At 46.6% G+C, this 15959-nt stretch overlaps 1 protein-coding gene across 1 annotated transcript in view; it reads left to right on the top strand.

Moving 5' to 3' along the window:
* The first annotated feature begins 15066 nt into the window (after nucleotides 1-15066).
* SLC2A13 (solute carrier family 2 member 13) overlaps nucleotides 15067-15959 on the top strand; it is a 217530-nt gene continuing 216637 nt past the window's right edge. The window contains exon 1 of the mRNA XM_088480190.1: nucleotides 15067-15913. Coding sequence (XP_088336316.1) covers nucleotides 15355-15913 — 559 coding nt within the window. The 5' untranslated portion in view covers nucleotides 15067-15354. The remainder of the gene's footprint in view (nucleotides 15914-15959) is intronic.

The raw sequence follows: 15959 nt of genomic DNA, 5'->3' as shown, positions 1-15959 counted from the left end.
TCTGCCCGTCCCAACAGGGGACTCCAGTCAGCAAGGGGTCTCAAGTCTGGCACCCCAAGAGTGGGTTTCAGATTCCAGTCCCCAGAGAGGAGTGTCATGTACTTCTAATTCTGATCATGGTTCCTGTTCAGCATCTCCTGAAAATATCGTTCCATTGGACGACAATCTCTGTAGTCTGTTCTCAGCTTTGATTGTTGATGCTACTGTCTCTAGCTCCCCAGGACTGCTTCCAGTTCCATCAATTGGTCCAAATTCCGAACATCTGTCAGCTTCAGTTATTTCGACTCCTCATCAATTGGAGCATCCTCAAGTTTCCTCTAACCCTGCACCTGAATGTGCTCTGCAATCCTCGAACACACAGGATACGTCGGATACTCCAGCATGTATTTATTTTGATGGGGACTTATCTCAATACTATGCTTTATTTAAACAGTTCTTCGCTATGATGAATTCTTCTTTGCCATGTGGAGTCAAGCCTACTAATATTGTAGAGTTTATTATCCCATCTTTTCAAGGTAAAGCTTGGGACTGGGTTGCCCCTATTTACGCCTATAATGATCCAATGCTTCTAAATATTAAGACTTTTAGTGAAGCTGTTGTCAATGAATTTACCCTGTAAACCAAAATTCGAGCGAAGTTCTCAGTTCCAAAATATTGTCCAAACAGTCTGTTTGTGCTACCAAGAATTTGTCCTCCACTCCCCTGAAGAAGTCCGAACTAAGTCAAGTTTTTAAGGGCCAGCGTGCTGAATTCCAGGCATCCCAAGAAAGCAGCACTACTGAATCTGTAACCCTGAACTTGACTTGTGCGCACACCTTCTTGTCCTACTGTACCTCCCAAAATTCTGTTCCTGTCCTTCCCAGTCACATATTTCCACAGGAGTTACCAGAGATCCCATGTCTGTTGGTTGGCACAAAATGTTGTCGCAGCAAAAAGAAGAATCGGTGAAGGTCTTGAACTATCCTCCCTTGTAGACTTTCCACTCCAAGTACCCCAACAAATTGAGAATTGGGAAGATGTCTGAAGAGATGTTTCAGAGTTATGGTGTCCCTGTGTTTGAAGCTCCTGGAATGTCATGTTTGAAAGAAAGTTGTTTGTTTGTTTTTCCTCGGTGTCCGGAGTTCACCCATAAAGAGGGGGGTACTGTCACGAATCTGTCTAGTTTGCACCTTTTGCCTGTAGACTTACCCCTGTCAACTGTCTCCATGGACTTGTTTGTGCTCTGATCATGCTGGCTGCAGCACTTCTCCCTGCATTCCTTCCACAGTGATTATTTCACCTAGGGTCCTTTTCCTGTTCAAGCCACGTAGTTCCAGTCCAGAGTCAAGTTCCTAGTTCATCAGTTCAACTCAACAAGTCTTCCTGCCGGTCCCAGTCCGTTTCCTCCTAGTTCCTGTCATTTATCATCAAAGGCAGTTTTCACTGCTACACAAATCTTGCAAATAGAGCTATCTACGTCATCTGTGGTCCAAGGCATGCCGGTCTCCGTTAAATCCCGATCACCACCTGAGACAGGTAACTCGCAGACACCATTTGTGACACCTAGTAACTGCCATACAATACATAGAGCATCCTAGTGACAAATAGAGGTTTAGTGACTGTTCACAATATCAAGTAAAAGAAGAAACACAGTGTACAAAATAAGGAATGTTCCTAAAAAAAATAATAATGTAGAGTTGGAATATATGGCACCCCCTTTGTGTGAAAGCCTGGACTGCACAGAATCATACAGGAGTGAGAGGGAAAAGTAACTCTCCTCTCATAGCTTCACTATTTCCCTCTGCTCTCTGTACACCTCTCTTTCCAGATGAAGTACTCCTCCCCGCTCTCTCCTCTTCCCTGCTTTGTCAGTAGATCCCTCACATAGCTGCTCTCCCCCTCTCGCATTCTCTCTCACCTATCAGTCATGCTTAGTAAGAAGAGTCGTGCAGGTGCGTGACCAGTAGGGGCAAGCAAGGGCTGCCGTGAGTTTTAGCAGCTTCTTTACCCCCTGCCAGCAGTCATACTGGCACTGGAGTTGTGGAGAAATTAAAGTGTATTAACGGGTGAGCCTATGTGGCATAAAGGGGAAGGGTTGTGCTGGTAATTATTATTATTATTATCATCATCCTTTATTTATATGGCGCCACAAGGGTTCTGGAGCGCCTTACAAAGTACATAAACAAGTGAGTACACAAGAAAAACAGTTAGTAACAGTACAAACAATGCAGGACAAATGTCCTATTTATACATTGGTGCATAACATTTAAATAAGCAGCATGGCGTCAGCAACCAAGGGTTAGCTGCTGTTGTAAATTAAAGTAGGAGTAAGTGAGGGAGAAGCACATGAGGGAAGAGGGCCCTGCTCGTGAGAGCTTACATTCTAAATGGGAGGGGGCAGACAAACAGGGGTGATACAGAGGGGCTGGATTGTGTGGAAGGAACATGGAGTAGTGGGTTAGGATGAGAGCTGTAAAGCTTTGAGGAAGAAAGGGGTCATGAGAGCCCATTTCAAGGTTAGGAGCCAAGAAGCAAAGTTAACATGGAATTTTGAGTTAAGGTCAGGGGGACGAGGAAAGGCAGCTACTCGAGGAAGTTGGAAAAGGCCACTGATATGAGCATTGAATGCAAATAATGAAGTGGAAAGTTTAGAAGGTAAGAGTTGGTGGGAGTGACCAGATGATAGAAGTACCCCAACACCAACACTGTGGCAACCTCTAGGCCAGGGAGTGTGAAATAATGTGATGCTCCCAAAGGAGATAGCTGCAGGAGAAGTGGTGTCAGATGGGTAAGTCCAGGATTTGGTGATGGCTAGGAGATTGAAGGAGTTGAGTATGAAGCCGTAATGGACAGGGACCAGTAGATAATAGACAGTACTGGCATTCCAGAGGAGACAGGAGAGAGGGACAGAGTTGGGAGGACAGAGAAGGAGATTGTTAGGGTTGCTGTAGTGTGGGGTTGAGATTGATTTAGAGAAGGGGGATAAGGAGAGTGTGGGTATGTGGTGGACTTCTGAGTGAGGAAGGGTGACAGCAGGTGGTGGGCAAGGCGGAAGTTTAGTGTGGTGTCTGTTGAGAAATAGAGGTGCAACTTGGAGAAAAGGGAGGGAGCAGGGCTTATGAGTTATGGGAGATGCAGTGGACTAGATGGGATGAAGGAAGACAGAGGAGAGGAGGGAGGGATAGGAGAAAATGGAGGAGACTATGGAGGGAGAAAATAAATGGGAACTGGTGGTAGAGGAAAGTATTATGTAGCTTCTGAGTGAGGAGGGGAGTAGAAGAGAGACATTGCGTAGATGAGGGATTGGGGGGAGGAAAAAGCAGTAGTAGTGATGAGAGTGAGATACAGGAACAGTAAAGTTAAAATGTCTAAAAATCAGATACCAGGAAGAACAGTGTTAGTTGATGTAAAGGTACAACTACAAGAGTATATAATAAGTAATGTGTCTCTTTGTCCGTGGTCCCCCTGGGAGGGGGGCCAAGGACTTGTTCCGCATGTGTACTCTGACTCTTGTACTAAAAGAGACCTCAACGATACTGCAACATTTACCTTTGTGGTACCTTTTAAATAAAAATGTTTATTAATAATAATAATAATAATATTATTATAATATACCATATGGGACACTTCGTTTTGCGGGTGGGGACGGCTGCTTCTGTGGGGTGCCGCCATAAGGGCAGGGTACATTTCAGTGTCTTCAAATCAGACAGGGAGTGGCGCCTTACTGAAAAAGCCTAGCAGGAACACTAGTGGTGCCCTATTTAATGGCTTGCCCTGTAGTAGTGCCCTAGTTCACATTATATCACACAGTACTCCCAGCTCATATTCTGTCACATTAGTGCCCCAAGCTAACAATATGCCACATTGTAGTGCCACCAGCATACATGCCACGCAGTTTCCCCAGTTAACATCAATGCCACACAGTGATTAGTGGGCAATTCCAGGAAAGTGGGGTTTGACTCAACTTTGTGCAGTTGAGTCAAACCCCAGAGGTGGGTCCTCTAAGCCCCATATCAATGGCACTCCCTGCACCCACTATAGCTACACCCATGAAGACGCACCAACAGTTGCAGCTCAACCATACTAATAAAACATTGCACCATTCCTAAGGAGGCACAGAATATCCATCTGAACATGGCTGCCGCAATCAGTGCAATTGTGGAAAAAGACGCAGTAGCTGACTGCGACACGCCCCATCACATGCCTGCGTCTGGCTAGCCACAACCCGTTACCACTCGTCCACTGAAATTGCCTCTCTCTGCATCCAAATTAAATCTGCATCACCCATGGTAACCAACAAGATACAGGCGCAGTGCAACTCAGATGCATTCGCAGGCTGAAAATATCTTCTGCTTGCGTTCAACATCTACACTGCCTCCACCTATGAATCAGGCACGATAATCAATAAAAAACTAGAGTTTGCCTCCAACTCTAAATATGGCTGGTAGATGACTGGCTAGCTTAAACTAGTTGTGCTTGATATAATGTAATATTTGCTAATAAATGTATGTTTTTATGGTCCATAGCTGATCCTCCTACAAAAATGATGAAGCACCTCAAAATACACAGAACATTGGGAATGCTGAACTTATTTCTCCATTATGTAGGCTAGCTGTTGGACCTACTATCTACAAAAAAAGTGAAAGCTAAATTAGAGGCTTCAACAACTACAAATATCAGTTTGCAAAAAATTTGTCATAAGGAGGACTATGACTTGCACAGACGACCTCTCATAACAGTACTGCTTAAGCTCAGGAGATTAATTCTCCCAAAACTAAAAAGTGTTAATTAGCATTTAATTGAAGATACAACTTTACAGCATAATTAACCTTTCAAAAATAGTTTTTGTAAGGTAATTTCCCATTTTTGCTCCATATCCTTTCCAATTAAGTGACCTATCAGACTACATAGTTTGTACAGTTAGCTACCTCTGACTCTTCAGCCACCTAACATATTAAATTCATATGTGGATGCAAGTAACTAAGGAAAAAAATGACAGAATTACATGAATGGAGGTCGGCCTCACTTCGCACACTCTGGCCCCGATTCATAGGTGGTTGCAATGCTGATGTTTGCACAGTTGGGCGATTTGCTACTGCGAGAAGTCCTAAAACCACAACAGTGCATGCGTTCCTCAGAGGGTATACGGTGTCTGCTATTGTTAGGCAGAATCATGGGCGTTCCCGGGTGGTGACTGGGAGGTGGCCTCAAGTGTGCGCAAGAAAAGGCCATCTCATGGGCGTGTTACGGGGGCGTGCCAGTGAATGCGACTGTGCTCCCAAATGCAGAGCCGCAGCCACAGAGGCCATGTTTAGCTGGAGTTGAGAAGGAGATGGTAGTGTGTTTGGAACTACCGGCAGATTTGCACAGTCTATGGGCATTGAAAGTGAGTGTGCTAGTGCACAATAGGAGGACTTAAACTAGTATTTGCATAATACAGCTTCGCAACTCCACAAAAAACCACAACAGCATTAGTGTCCACCTCTGAATCAGGCCTTCTATGTAAAGCTAGTGATGAGGTTCCAGGTAAGAGACTTCATTTATTCAAGTAAAGGGTTAGGAAAATTATTTTAAATTCCCCTTTTTATATAGTAGAGTATTTATTACAGTTAAAGGATCCATAGTAGAGGTTGAGTCTCCCATATCCAAATATTCCGAAATCAGGATTTTTTTATTTTTTTTTAGCATGACTGAAATAGTGAAACCTTTGCTTTTTGATGGTTCAATGTAGTACACAAACTTTCTTTAAAGGCACAAAATTATTGAAAATATTGTATAAAATTACCTGCAGGCTGTGTGTATATAAAACAAATGCTTTCTGTGTTTAGATTTTGGTCCCATTCCCAGAATCTCTCATTATGGTATGCAAATATTCCAAAATATAGAATATTCCAATATCCAAAATACCCCTGGTTCCAAACATTTTGGATATGGGAGACTCAACCTGTATATTATTTTATTAACTGATCTGCAATTAGGATATATTTTTTTCCCCTTCCACATCTCCCAAGCATCAATATTAAAAAAAAAAAAGGTGAAATATTTATTTTAGCAACTTGGTACAAGGCTAGAGAAGATCCACACACATTTTGAATAATGAATCAGCCATATTTTCAGTCTCACTGCTCAGGCTCTATAGGATTTAAATTGGGCCTCTATTGCTAAAGATGTGAATAGCCGCTAGGAGGGTAGCCTTGCATGGACTCTGAAATGCCTCTGAGGCTGCTACTGCAAATACATTTTTATAATGAACTACCCGTTTTGTCATCTTCTGCTAAAATCATTTTGATATCACTATTAATTCTTAGCTAATGTATTTTATTATTAGGATTCTTGGCCTGAGTCTGCTGCATTGGTTTCTTTAATATCCAGTCAAATATATTTTTGCAGGTCTATGTAAGTGCTGGCATTGTTTAACCTATAAATATTCCTAATATTCTGAATTTTGCTCCTACTCTATATCTAGCAGATGAATACAGCTCCGTCACCCAAACGGGGCACATCCATTTTCTTTGCCCTCTCTGACACTTTTCCATACATCCCAACATTAGGGAGGAGGAGATTGCTACATTGTGAACAACCACAAAAAGGGGTGTGGCCTCACCAGAACAGTGTGTGGCTTCACATCATGCCATTTTTTGTCACACTGGGTAAATGGGCAGCGCTTTCTGAGCTGCCCTCAGTCCCTCTACCTAGTGTATGGATGCCGTGCACAAACTCATGGCATCCATTTACTGCTGAGAAGAAGACCTCCCCAACCTTGCTCCCACATGGGACACTGTGGCCTGTGGGTGGGACAGTGCCCAAAAAGCGTGACTGTCCCACCAAAATCGGGACGATTGGGTGTTAGGAACCCCCTGGCTGCAGTTGCACAATAAGTCACAGGATATTATGAAACAAGTAGCTGGTTTATTACAAACATTTGAGGATGAGATAGAGACCAGGGTGTACACAGGATGTACTTGAAATGCTTGGTTTACACACACAAATGGATACTTGAAATAACTCGGATGAAAGTACAGCAAATGGATACTTGAAACGCAATAAACAATAACAACTGCTGAAGCACCGGAAATGCAATGAAAAAAGTTCTTGTTGAAAACAGGCACAGATACTCACAGGAATTTATAGCAAAACAAAGTCCAGAACATTGAAGTACACAGGAACAGGGGTCCAGAATTATTTGCAGAAACATAAATGAAACATGAGAAACAATTTCCAACAAGCTCAGATCAGAACAGACATGAAACATTAAATTACCCAGCAACGAGTGTTGAGATCTGACAAACTAAATAGACAGGTGTCATCTTTTGACCATACTGGTACTGAATGATTAATCACCTGACACCTGGCCTAGAAAAAAGTCAGAAGAGCAGCCCCTCTGGCAAGATCTAGAACTGCAACTCACAAATTAGGAGGCCTGGTGACCCCTAGTGGCAGAGAAACATACTGCTGGGGGACAATGCAAAATAGGGTTCGCACATTGGTCTAACTTTTCCACGTATTCTTCCTCCATGTCACAATTACCTTCTGCAAGACCTAGGATCCTATTTTAGATTTAGGTAGGTTAGCAGGGTTACTGTTATTTTTTTGGGGGGGGAGGGAGGTTAGAGTTAGGCACCCTTAGCGGGGAGGGTTAGGTTTAGAACAAAGAGGGGTAATTTAGGTTTAGGCACTAACAAAGAGTGTTTGGGGAGGGTTAGGCTACAAGAAGGGAGGGTTAGGGGGAGAAGGGGGGAGGGTAAGTATACTTAGCCGACCCGTCGGGATACTAACCATCGGGATGCACTGTCGTTATTGTGACAGGAGGCATCCCGACAGCCGACATTACATACCCATTCCATATGAAACATGGAGTCCCTGTAGTTGCAGTTTTTCCAATAATCAGGAGAAGCTGAGGGAAACATTTTATTAAGCCTCATCAGGGTGTAGTATAGTTTATATGAAGTTTCTTTTAACTTGGTTGAGATTGATAATTTAGTTAGTCCTAGTTGTCAGGAACTGGGCTTACCCTCGGGGCTGTGCTGCTCCTTCTTGGTGGGGGGCCCAGCCTGGGGGTGCTCGGTGTGTGCTGTTGGCGAGTTCCCTGCGTGGTGGTGGTCCCAGGGGCCTGGAGCTCTGGCGACATTCCCTCCGGTATCGGACACGGACATCGAGGCTCCTGCTCAGCTAGGTGCATTGCTTGCGGGTTCTTGGTGTGGTGTTGGTCTCGGGTGGCTAGGGGCTTTGGCAGCGTTCCCGCAGACCCAGAACACCGCCATATTGGTCCCAGTCAGCTGATCACTAAGTCTCCAATGCTAAACCAGGCCAAGGTCCACATGACTGCAACAGCCAATCCCTGTGCATCACAGGGTATATACTGTGTGTGTGTGTGTGTATATATATATATATATATATATATATATACACACACACACACACACACACATATACACACACAGAGGCATCACAAAATATAGGCACCCTGGGGACTTTGTATAATTGAAAAAACAGTTGTCACAGCAAAGCTACTAGTCCCATGTTTTTATTATAGCTGAAATCTCTAATTGCATATCAGGAAAATATTTTTGAGTTGTGTGAGGTGGGGAGCTACATACAGAGAGGAGCTAAGAGGATTTAGAAAAAAAATCAGTTAAAGAAGCATCATCACTGGCGGTGGGCACAGATATGGGGGTAAATAACTGCATACATAACAGGATTTAGGCAGGCAGAAGATGAACACTGGGGGGGTGGGCACAAAGTGATGCTGAGAGGGTGATCCAGAACCGGCCATACAAAAAAACGGAGTAAAAGTAAATAACAACAAACAGAAACTGTAAGAAGCAACAAAGGACATATGGCACTGAGGCAGTTACACACAGCAGGGAGGGCACATACAGAGAGGGGTGGGTGACCTAACTTTAAATAGTGCTATTTATTAAGAAATTCTAGAACACAGCAGAATCATCCTCACCTTGTGAGGGGCTGAGAGGGTGGTCCCGTTTGCACGGTTTGCTGGAGGAAGTGCAAACTGATCGCAGCTGCACTGTTTTCAGTTCACTCTCTTCTTTAGATCCGGGTATTTTCACTCCCAGAGTCCCAGGGCTCTCCTCCACCCCTCCTCTGGGCAGCGAGCCACTTCCCAGCAGAACTTTTCTCCTCCCATTCAGACTCCAGATCACCTGGTCTTTTGAGAGCTTCAGCATGTACAGCAGGGATGGGGAACCTCAGGCCCCGGGGCCATATAAGGCCCCCGGAATCATTGATCTGGCCCTCTGAGCTTTTTTCTGCTAGCCTCATCTGTGTAGCAGGGTGCCTAGAATGACACCCTGCAGCCAGAATCTATTCAGCAGTGCCGCCTGGAGCATCCTTAGGACGCTTCAGACGGTCACACTGCTGCCCTTAAAGCTCCCAGGAGCATCCTCAGGATGCTTCGGGCAGTACTGTCACGAATAATGTTAAATATTTCAAAATGGCCCTCGGCAGAAAAAAGGTTCCCTACCTCTGATGTACAGCATACTACAATACAGTATGGTCCTGGACAGCAGGGGCTGCTGGGACTTGTAGTTTTAAGTAGTTGCTTGCTGCTCACCAGCAGCATCCGGGTCAGTCAGCAGCTGATGATGACTGCTCAGGCCTGGCAAGCAGCTACAGACAGTATTTAAAGACCGGCACTGATGCTTTGGCTGGGCCCCGTCCACTCGCAGTAGAGGGCGTGGCTACTAAACACCGGGGTCCACCCCAGTCCAAGCCTGTATAAGTGACTTGATATCTTTTGTGTGGGATGCAGCTCCCTTGGAAGACCATATAATTCTCCTTCTCCCTACCCCCTTACACCTTTTTGTCTATTATTAATTTATTTATTTATTTAAATTTTCTACTCTTTCTGGTTTCATGTAAAGAAAAATCAGAAGAGAAAAAAAAAGTAGCAGATCCACAGAACAATGTTTTATTTTTTTTATTACAGTTACATAAATATAAATTTTCTTTTTTTCTATACCTACATGTAATGGGAATACAGTTTGTGTTCTTTACAGCTTGATTATTGTGGTGCAAAATTCTACTGTAGGAATAATCTGTTTCTTGTGCCATCACTACTGATAATTGCATTTCTCACTTTTATCATATGTTCAATAAAAATCACATTTCAAAAAAATAAAAATGAAGAAAGATATCAGCATACACAGTGCATCGCATGCTTGGTACATATGGTGCTACATAGCTGCAGACCAGTCAGAGTGACCATGCTGACCCCTGTCCACCGCCGAAAGTGACTACAATAGGCACGTGACTGCCAGAATTGGTTCATGGAGCAATGGAAGAAGGTCTGAAAAGTCACGTTTTCTTTTACACCATGTGGACAGCCACGTCTGTGTGCTTTGTTTATCTGGGGAAGAGATGACACCAGGATGCACTCTAGGAAGAAGGCAAACCAGCAGAGGCAGTGTAATGCTCTGGGCAATGTTCTGCTGGGAAACTTTGGGTCCTGTCATTCATGCGGATGTTACTTTGACATGTACCACGAAACTAAACATTATTGCAGAACCTCTTGGATGCAATTTAACAGTATTATTATTAGGTTCAGCATAGTTACAGTGTGCACTTGCATCTGTCTTTTTTTTGCTTGCAACACTACAAGTCTCAGCAAGTAGCACCTCACATTGTGCTTAGGGTGTGCAATCTAGGGCCCCTCCCCCTATGTATTATTGCAGAACAAGTACAACCTCTTCATGGCACCGATATTCCCTTTTGGCAGGAAAATTAACCCTACCATATTCCCAAAAAGTGTTCAAGAATGGTTTAAGGAACATGACAAAGGTGTTGACTTGGCCTCCAAATTCCCCAGATCTCAATCTGATCGGGGAATCTGTGGAATGTGCTGGAAAAACAAGTTCGGCCAATGGAGGTTACAACTCGCAACTTACAGGAACTTCAGCTGTGCACACAACACACAATATATCATCCAATAGATTGCCTCGATGCGGACTGGAACGATATATCGTACACATCATATAACGTGTACACTCAGGGCCTGATTCAGAGCCGTTCGTAAGCGGCCGCTCGTTCGCTCCGAGCGATGTTCGCACAACTGCGCATGCGTATGGGTTGTAATACGCATGTGCAAACCAGTCATTGCGGTCGGAAATTGTGTGCTCGCAAAATAGCGAATGCCTGCTAATTTGAGTGACAGAATGAGGCGTTTGTGGGTGGTAACAGGGGAAGGTGCTTGAAAACGGGGAGTGGAGATACGAACGCAGGCGTGCCAAACGGTCAAAACGGGCGTTTTAAGGGTGTGCATAATTAACAAAGCAGCGTCATCGACCACGTCACTTGGTTGTCTTTTAGCCTGAACTGCTCGCATGATTGCGGTAGGAAAATCCAACCACAAGCACTGTGAGCAGTTCATACGCCTTTCGATGTACTCGATTAATCTAATAAATAGCGGAGATGACGTAGGATGCGACCGGCCAGGGGACGTTTTATAAAAAATAGCGAGCGCATGTTTCGTTCGCTCGTTCAGACATAGAGGCGTCAACAGACCACAAAGAGCGAGCGCTCTATTTAAAAAACCTGTTTCTTAGTCATGATACCTGTATCTTGCAAAGATGGCTCATTTATTTCAGATAGCATATAACAGTACAGATATCCATAGGTAGTGATACTAATAAAAAGCTTACAGGCTTTAAATGATGGTTGTGAATAACAATGACATTATGAGGCAGAGCTGCTGCTGAGGGTGTGCCTCTAGGGGCTCTGTGTGCGTTGCAGGTGACGTTATTGGTGACAGGAGGCAGACTGCTGCCAGACTACCTGTTGCATACTAACAGAAAAAGTAACATCATCAATACTGTACATTAAAAAAAATCATATAGCAAATAACACTGCATAAATACACTGCAGAGCTGGACTAAACATGTGTCTATGGGAAGGTACAAACAAAAAAATGGCAGCTGCTCAATCAATCTGGTAGTACTTTTCAGGTGCATGAAAGGGAGTGCTCATACCAAGTAGAAAAGGGAGGGGGGTTTAACCCCCTATTATTCCTCAGCACACTGAATTATACTTGCAACAATATATGAACATTATATGGTAATAGAACTTCAGAGATATTGGTTGCATGCATTTGCAAATACCTCCTCAGATCATCACCACTTAATACACAGTTACTTTTCACATCACCTTTTATGTTTGTTTTTTATTCATGTCATTTTTTCACATATAATTTAACCTCTTTTTCAACACTTATTACTACTCGCACACATCTATACCTTACACTGTACTGTCACTCTATTCCCATTTTCGTGTGATGCCCTGGGGAGGTCCTGGGCTGGACGTTATTTTGGGGTACTCTGCGCCCTGGACGTGAACCCCTTAGTGTTAGGGACTGCTAGTGACAGAGAAGCCGTGACGTGGCCTAGCAGCTTCCCATGTATTTGCAAATGCATGCAACCAATATCTCTGAAGTTCTATTACCATATAGTGTTCATATATTGTTGCAAGTATAATTCAATGTGCTGAGGAACAATAGGGGGTTAAACCCCCCTCCCTTTTCTACTACCAGATTGAGCAGCTGCTTTTTTTTGTTTGTGGTCATGAGATGCATGAATGAGCCAGCATTAGCAAGGCATGCTGATTCTAGTAGTGCTAGTTGGAGTTTCCAGGGGTGACTCCCAGGTAAGCTGGCTCTCAATTTGGATGTATTTATGTACGGGCCTTACATTTGTCAAAATATATATGTGCCTTTATTATGAGACCTAATAATTGGTATATATACAGAGAAGCCGTGACGTGGCCTAGCAGCTTCCCATGTATTTGCAAATGCATGCAACCAATCAGGGGCTGGCTGGCAACTTTTAGCCTGGGGGGGCAAATGCATTAAGGCGGCCCTGGCAGAGGAGTAGCGTGCAGCCAGGGTGTCGGAAAGAATGTGCATGCTACGCCCCCCCCCCCCCTCAGGAGAGGACACCCTTATGAAGGCCTCGAGTAGTGCCCCCAGTAGTGATCCCCCCTATGCAGTGCCCCTTGTGCCCCCAGTAGTAAGCCCCTTATATAGTGCCCCCAGTAGTGGTAACCCTTATGCAGTGCCCCTTAAGTAGTGGCCCCAGTTGTAGTCTTCCCCCTATGCAGTACCCCCACTATTGCCCTATAGAGCCCCCAGCAGTGGTCCCTCAATGCAGTGCCCCCAGTGGTAGTCCCCTCCCCCCTATGTAGTGCCCCTAGTAGTAGTGTCCTCCCCCTTATGCAATGCCCCTAGTAGTAGTCCCCTTGTAGTGCCCCTAGTAGTAGTCCCCCCCAGTAGTAGTACCCCCCTTGTAGTGCCCCCAGTAGTAGTAGTCCCCCCCTTGTAGTGCCCCCAGTAGTAGTAGTCCCTCCCCTTGTAGTGCCCCCAGTAGTAGTAGTCCCCCCCCTTGTAACGCTCCCAGTAGTAGCAGTCCCCCCCCCCTTGTAACGCTCCCAGTAGTAGTAGTACCCCCCTGGTAGTGCCCCCAGTAGTAGTAGTCCCCCCCTTGTAGCGCCCCCAGTAGTAGTAGTCCCCCCCTTTGTAGTGCCCCCAGTAGTGGTCTCCTCCTTATAGTGCCAGACCCCCCGCAGTAGACACACATAATATATAAAAACAAAACACTTACCTGACACCCGCTCCTGCTCCCGCCGCCGAGATCAGCTCCTCCGTCCGCCGCTTTGCATTATGGGAGTGACACGTCATGGGAGTGACACGTCACTCCCATTACCCACTGTGGGAGCCGGAAGATGTCCGGCTCTGGCAGTGGGAGCAGCAGCCGATGAGAGTCTGTCTGACTCTCATCAGCTGCTAAAGCAAACACACAGCTGCCGGCTCTGGCGGCTGTGTGTTTGTGCTGTGTAGCGCTGACCGAACTCCGTCCGGTCAGTGCTACACACGCGGTGCAGTCTGTGTCACAGTGACACAGACTGCCTGCGGCCCACATGGCACCCTGCCCCCCGGCCCAGCCTGCCACTGCAACCAATATCTCTGTTCTATTACCATATAGTGTTCATATATTGTTGCAAGTATAAATCAGTGTGCTGAGGAACAATAGGGGGTTAAACCCCCCCCACCCTTTTCTATGGGAAGGTAGAAAGCTAAGGCCCACATCTATCAACCATGGCAAATATCAGCGTAATTTTTCATTTAGTATCACTGTGATACAAACGAATAAACCACTGGTATTTACCTATACTTACCCCTCCGGCGAGGTCCTGCCAAGTCCTTCTTCTCTGTGAGGTTCTCCGCTGGGCAGCTTACATCCCAACGCTGACAGCGACAGGGCTCTGGTGTAATGCACATGCGCGACGGTCCGTCTGGACATGTGCATGTCACGGGGACGCGCAGTGCCTGGAAGGCTTTGCTGAAGCCTTCCATTGTTGTCAATGGGGACCGCATTGCTTTAGATGGCGAGAACGATGCTGTGACAAACAGCTGTAATCTTAGAGGGTTTATTAAAAACCGAGGCCATAACCGCTTTAGCGAGTGCTAAAGGGGTTATGCTTTGTTGATAAATGGGGTAACGAGTTTAATATTATTACAAAGTCTATGATTATTCTTTAAAGGTGAGCCTTCCTATCACGTGCACAAAACTCTGCTCGGAAACTCACATGTAATTTGCTATTGTAGATACCAGGGATGATGAGGTCCCTGGTGAAAACCATCTTCTGTACAGCAGGGCCGGGGCTAGGTGTCTCTGCACCCAGCGCCATCCCGTGCTTCCCTGCGTCCTCCCAGTGACCATACAATTATACCTACAGCAGGTGAGTGGAGGGCGGGGATTTTCTTCCGACGGAGAACCTGTCAGGAGCCGGGCCTGCTACATATCAACCCATGAGTCCACATAGCTAACCGCAATAGTAAATGAATCGAAATGGTCATAAGCTCAGCATTGCGTTCCGTGGTTACCAGGGTCATGTAGAATGAGGCAGTCTGAGGAGCACCACAGGAGACAGAGGAGCCCAGGAGCCTGGTCTGTGAGAGACAGTTGCGTCCCGCTGATCACACGCGGACACCAGCCAGGTAGCAGCCTCTCTGTGACGTCACACAATCAGCTGCTGTTACAGATGTGACGCAGATGCCCCGCCCCGCCAGTGTGACAGCGCTGTGCCCGCCCCTCGCACACAGCCCTAGCTTGATGGACACGCACTGGAAGATGCACAAAGTCTGTGGAAAGTCGCAGGCTGAGCCCTGGCACTGACACTGCCGCCAGGCGCTAGACACGAGCAGCGCAGGGAGCCGCCACATATCGGGGTGAGCCGGGCACCTTTACCGTGTGCAGAGTGACTGGAGCGGCCTCAGCAGCTGGCACCACGGTCGCCGGCGTGTGACTCTGAGCCGCTGGCAATCTCTCCCGGGGCCGCCCCGCCGCTGGGCCGCCTGCCTCTCTACCTATGTCCCGCAAAGCCAGCGATAATGCGGAGTACACTCTGCGGAGCCTGAGCAACCTGATGGGGGAGAAGAAGAGGAGGAAGCAGGAGGAGGGAGCCGGGGAGAGGAGCCTGATCGCTGCCGACTCTTGTACCAGCATCAACAGCCAGGGAGCCGGAGCTGCCCAGTCCTCTGCCGCCGCCGCCGGCGGGGACCTGGAGCTGGCGGCCCGCCGGCAGTTCCAGCAGGATGTCACCCCGACCTTCGTCTACGTGGTGTCCGTCTTCTCTGCCCTGGGAGGGTTCCTGTTCGGCTATGACACCGGAGTGGTGTCCGGGGCGATGCTGCTGCTGAAGAAGGACATGAACCTGTCGGCGCTGTGGCAGGAGCTGCTGGTTTCCAGCACGGTGGGAGCGGCGGCGCTGTCGGCGCTGGCAGGCGGGGTGCTGAACGGAGTCCTGGGGCGCAGACCCTGCATCCTCCTGGCCAGCTTTCTCTTCACCGCCGGGGCAGTGGTGATGGCTGCTGCCCGGGACAAGGAGACCCTGCTGGGCGGCCGTGTGGTGGTGGGACTCGGCATCGGTAAGTGTTACCTGGTATGTGCAACACGTTGTTACGATGGCAGCCA

Source organism: Taudactylus pleione, unplaced genomic scaffold (genome assembly GCF_031769625.1).
Source record: "Taudactylus pleione unplaced genomic scaffold, aTauple2 ptg000251l, whole genome shotgun sequence".
In the NCBI taxonomy this organism is placed as follows: domain Eukaryota; kingdom Metazoa; phylum Chordata; class Amphibia; order Anura; family Myobatrachidae; genus Taudactylus; species Taudactylus pleione.
Note: the sequence above shows the minus strand (reverse complement) of the source record. Positions and strands in the feature narration are given on the sequence as shown.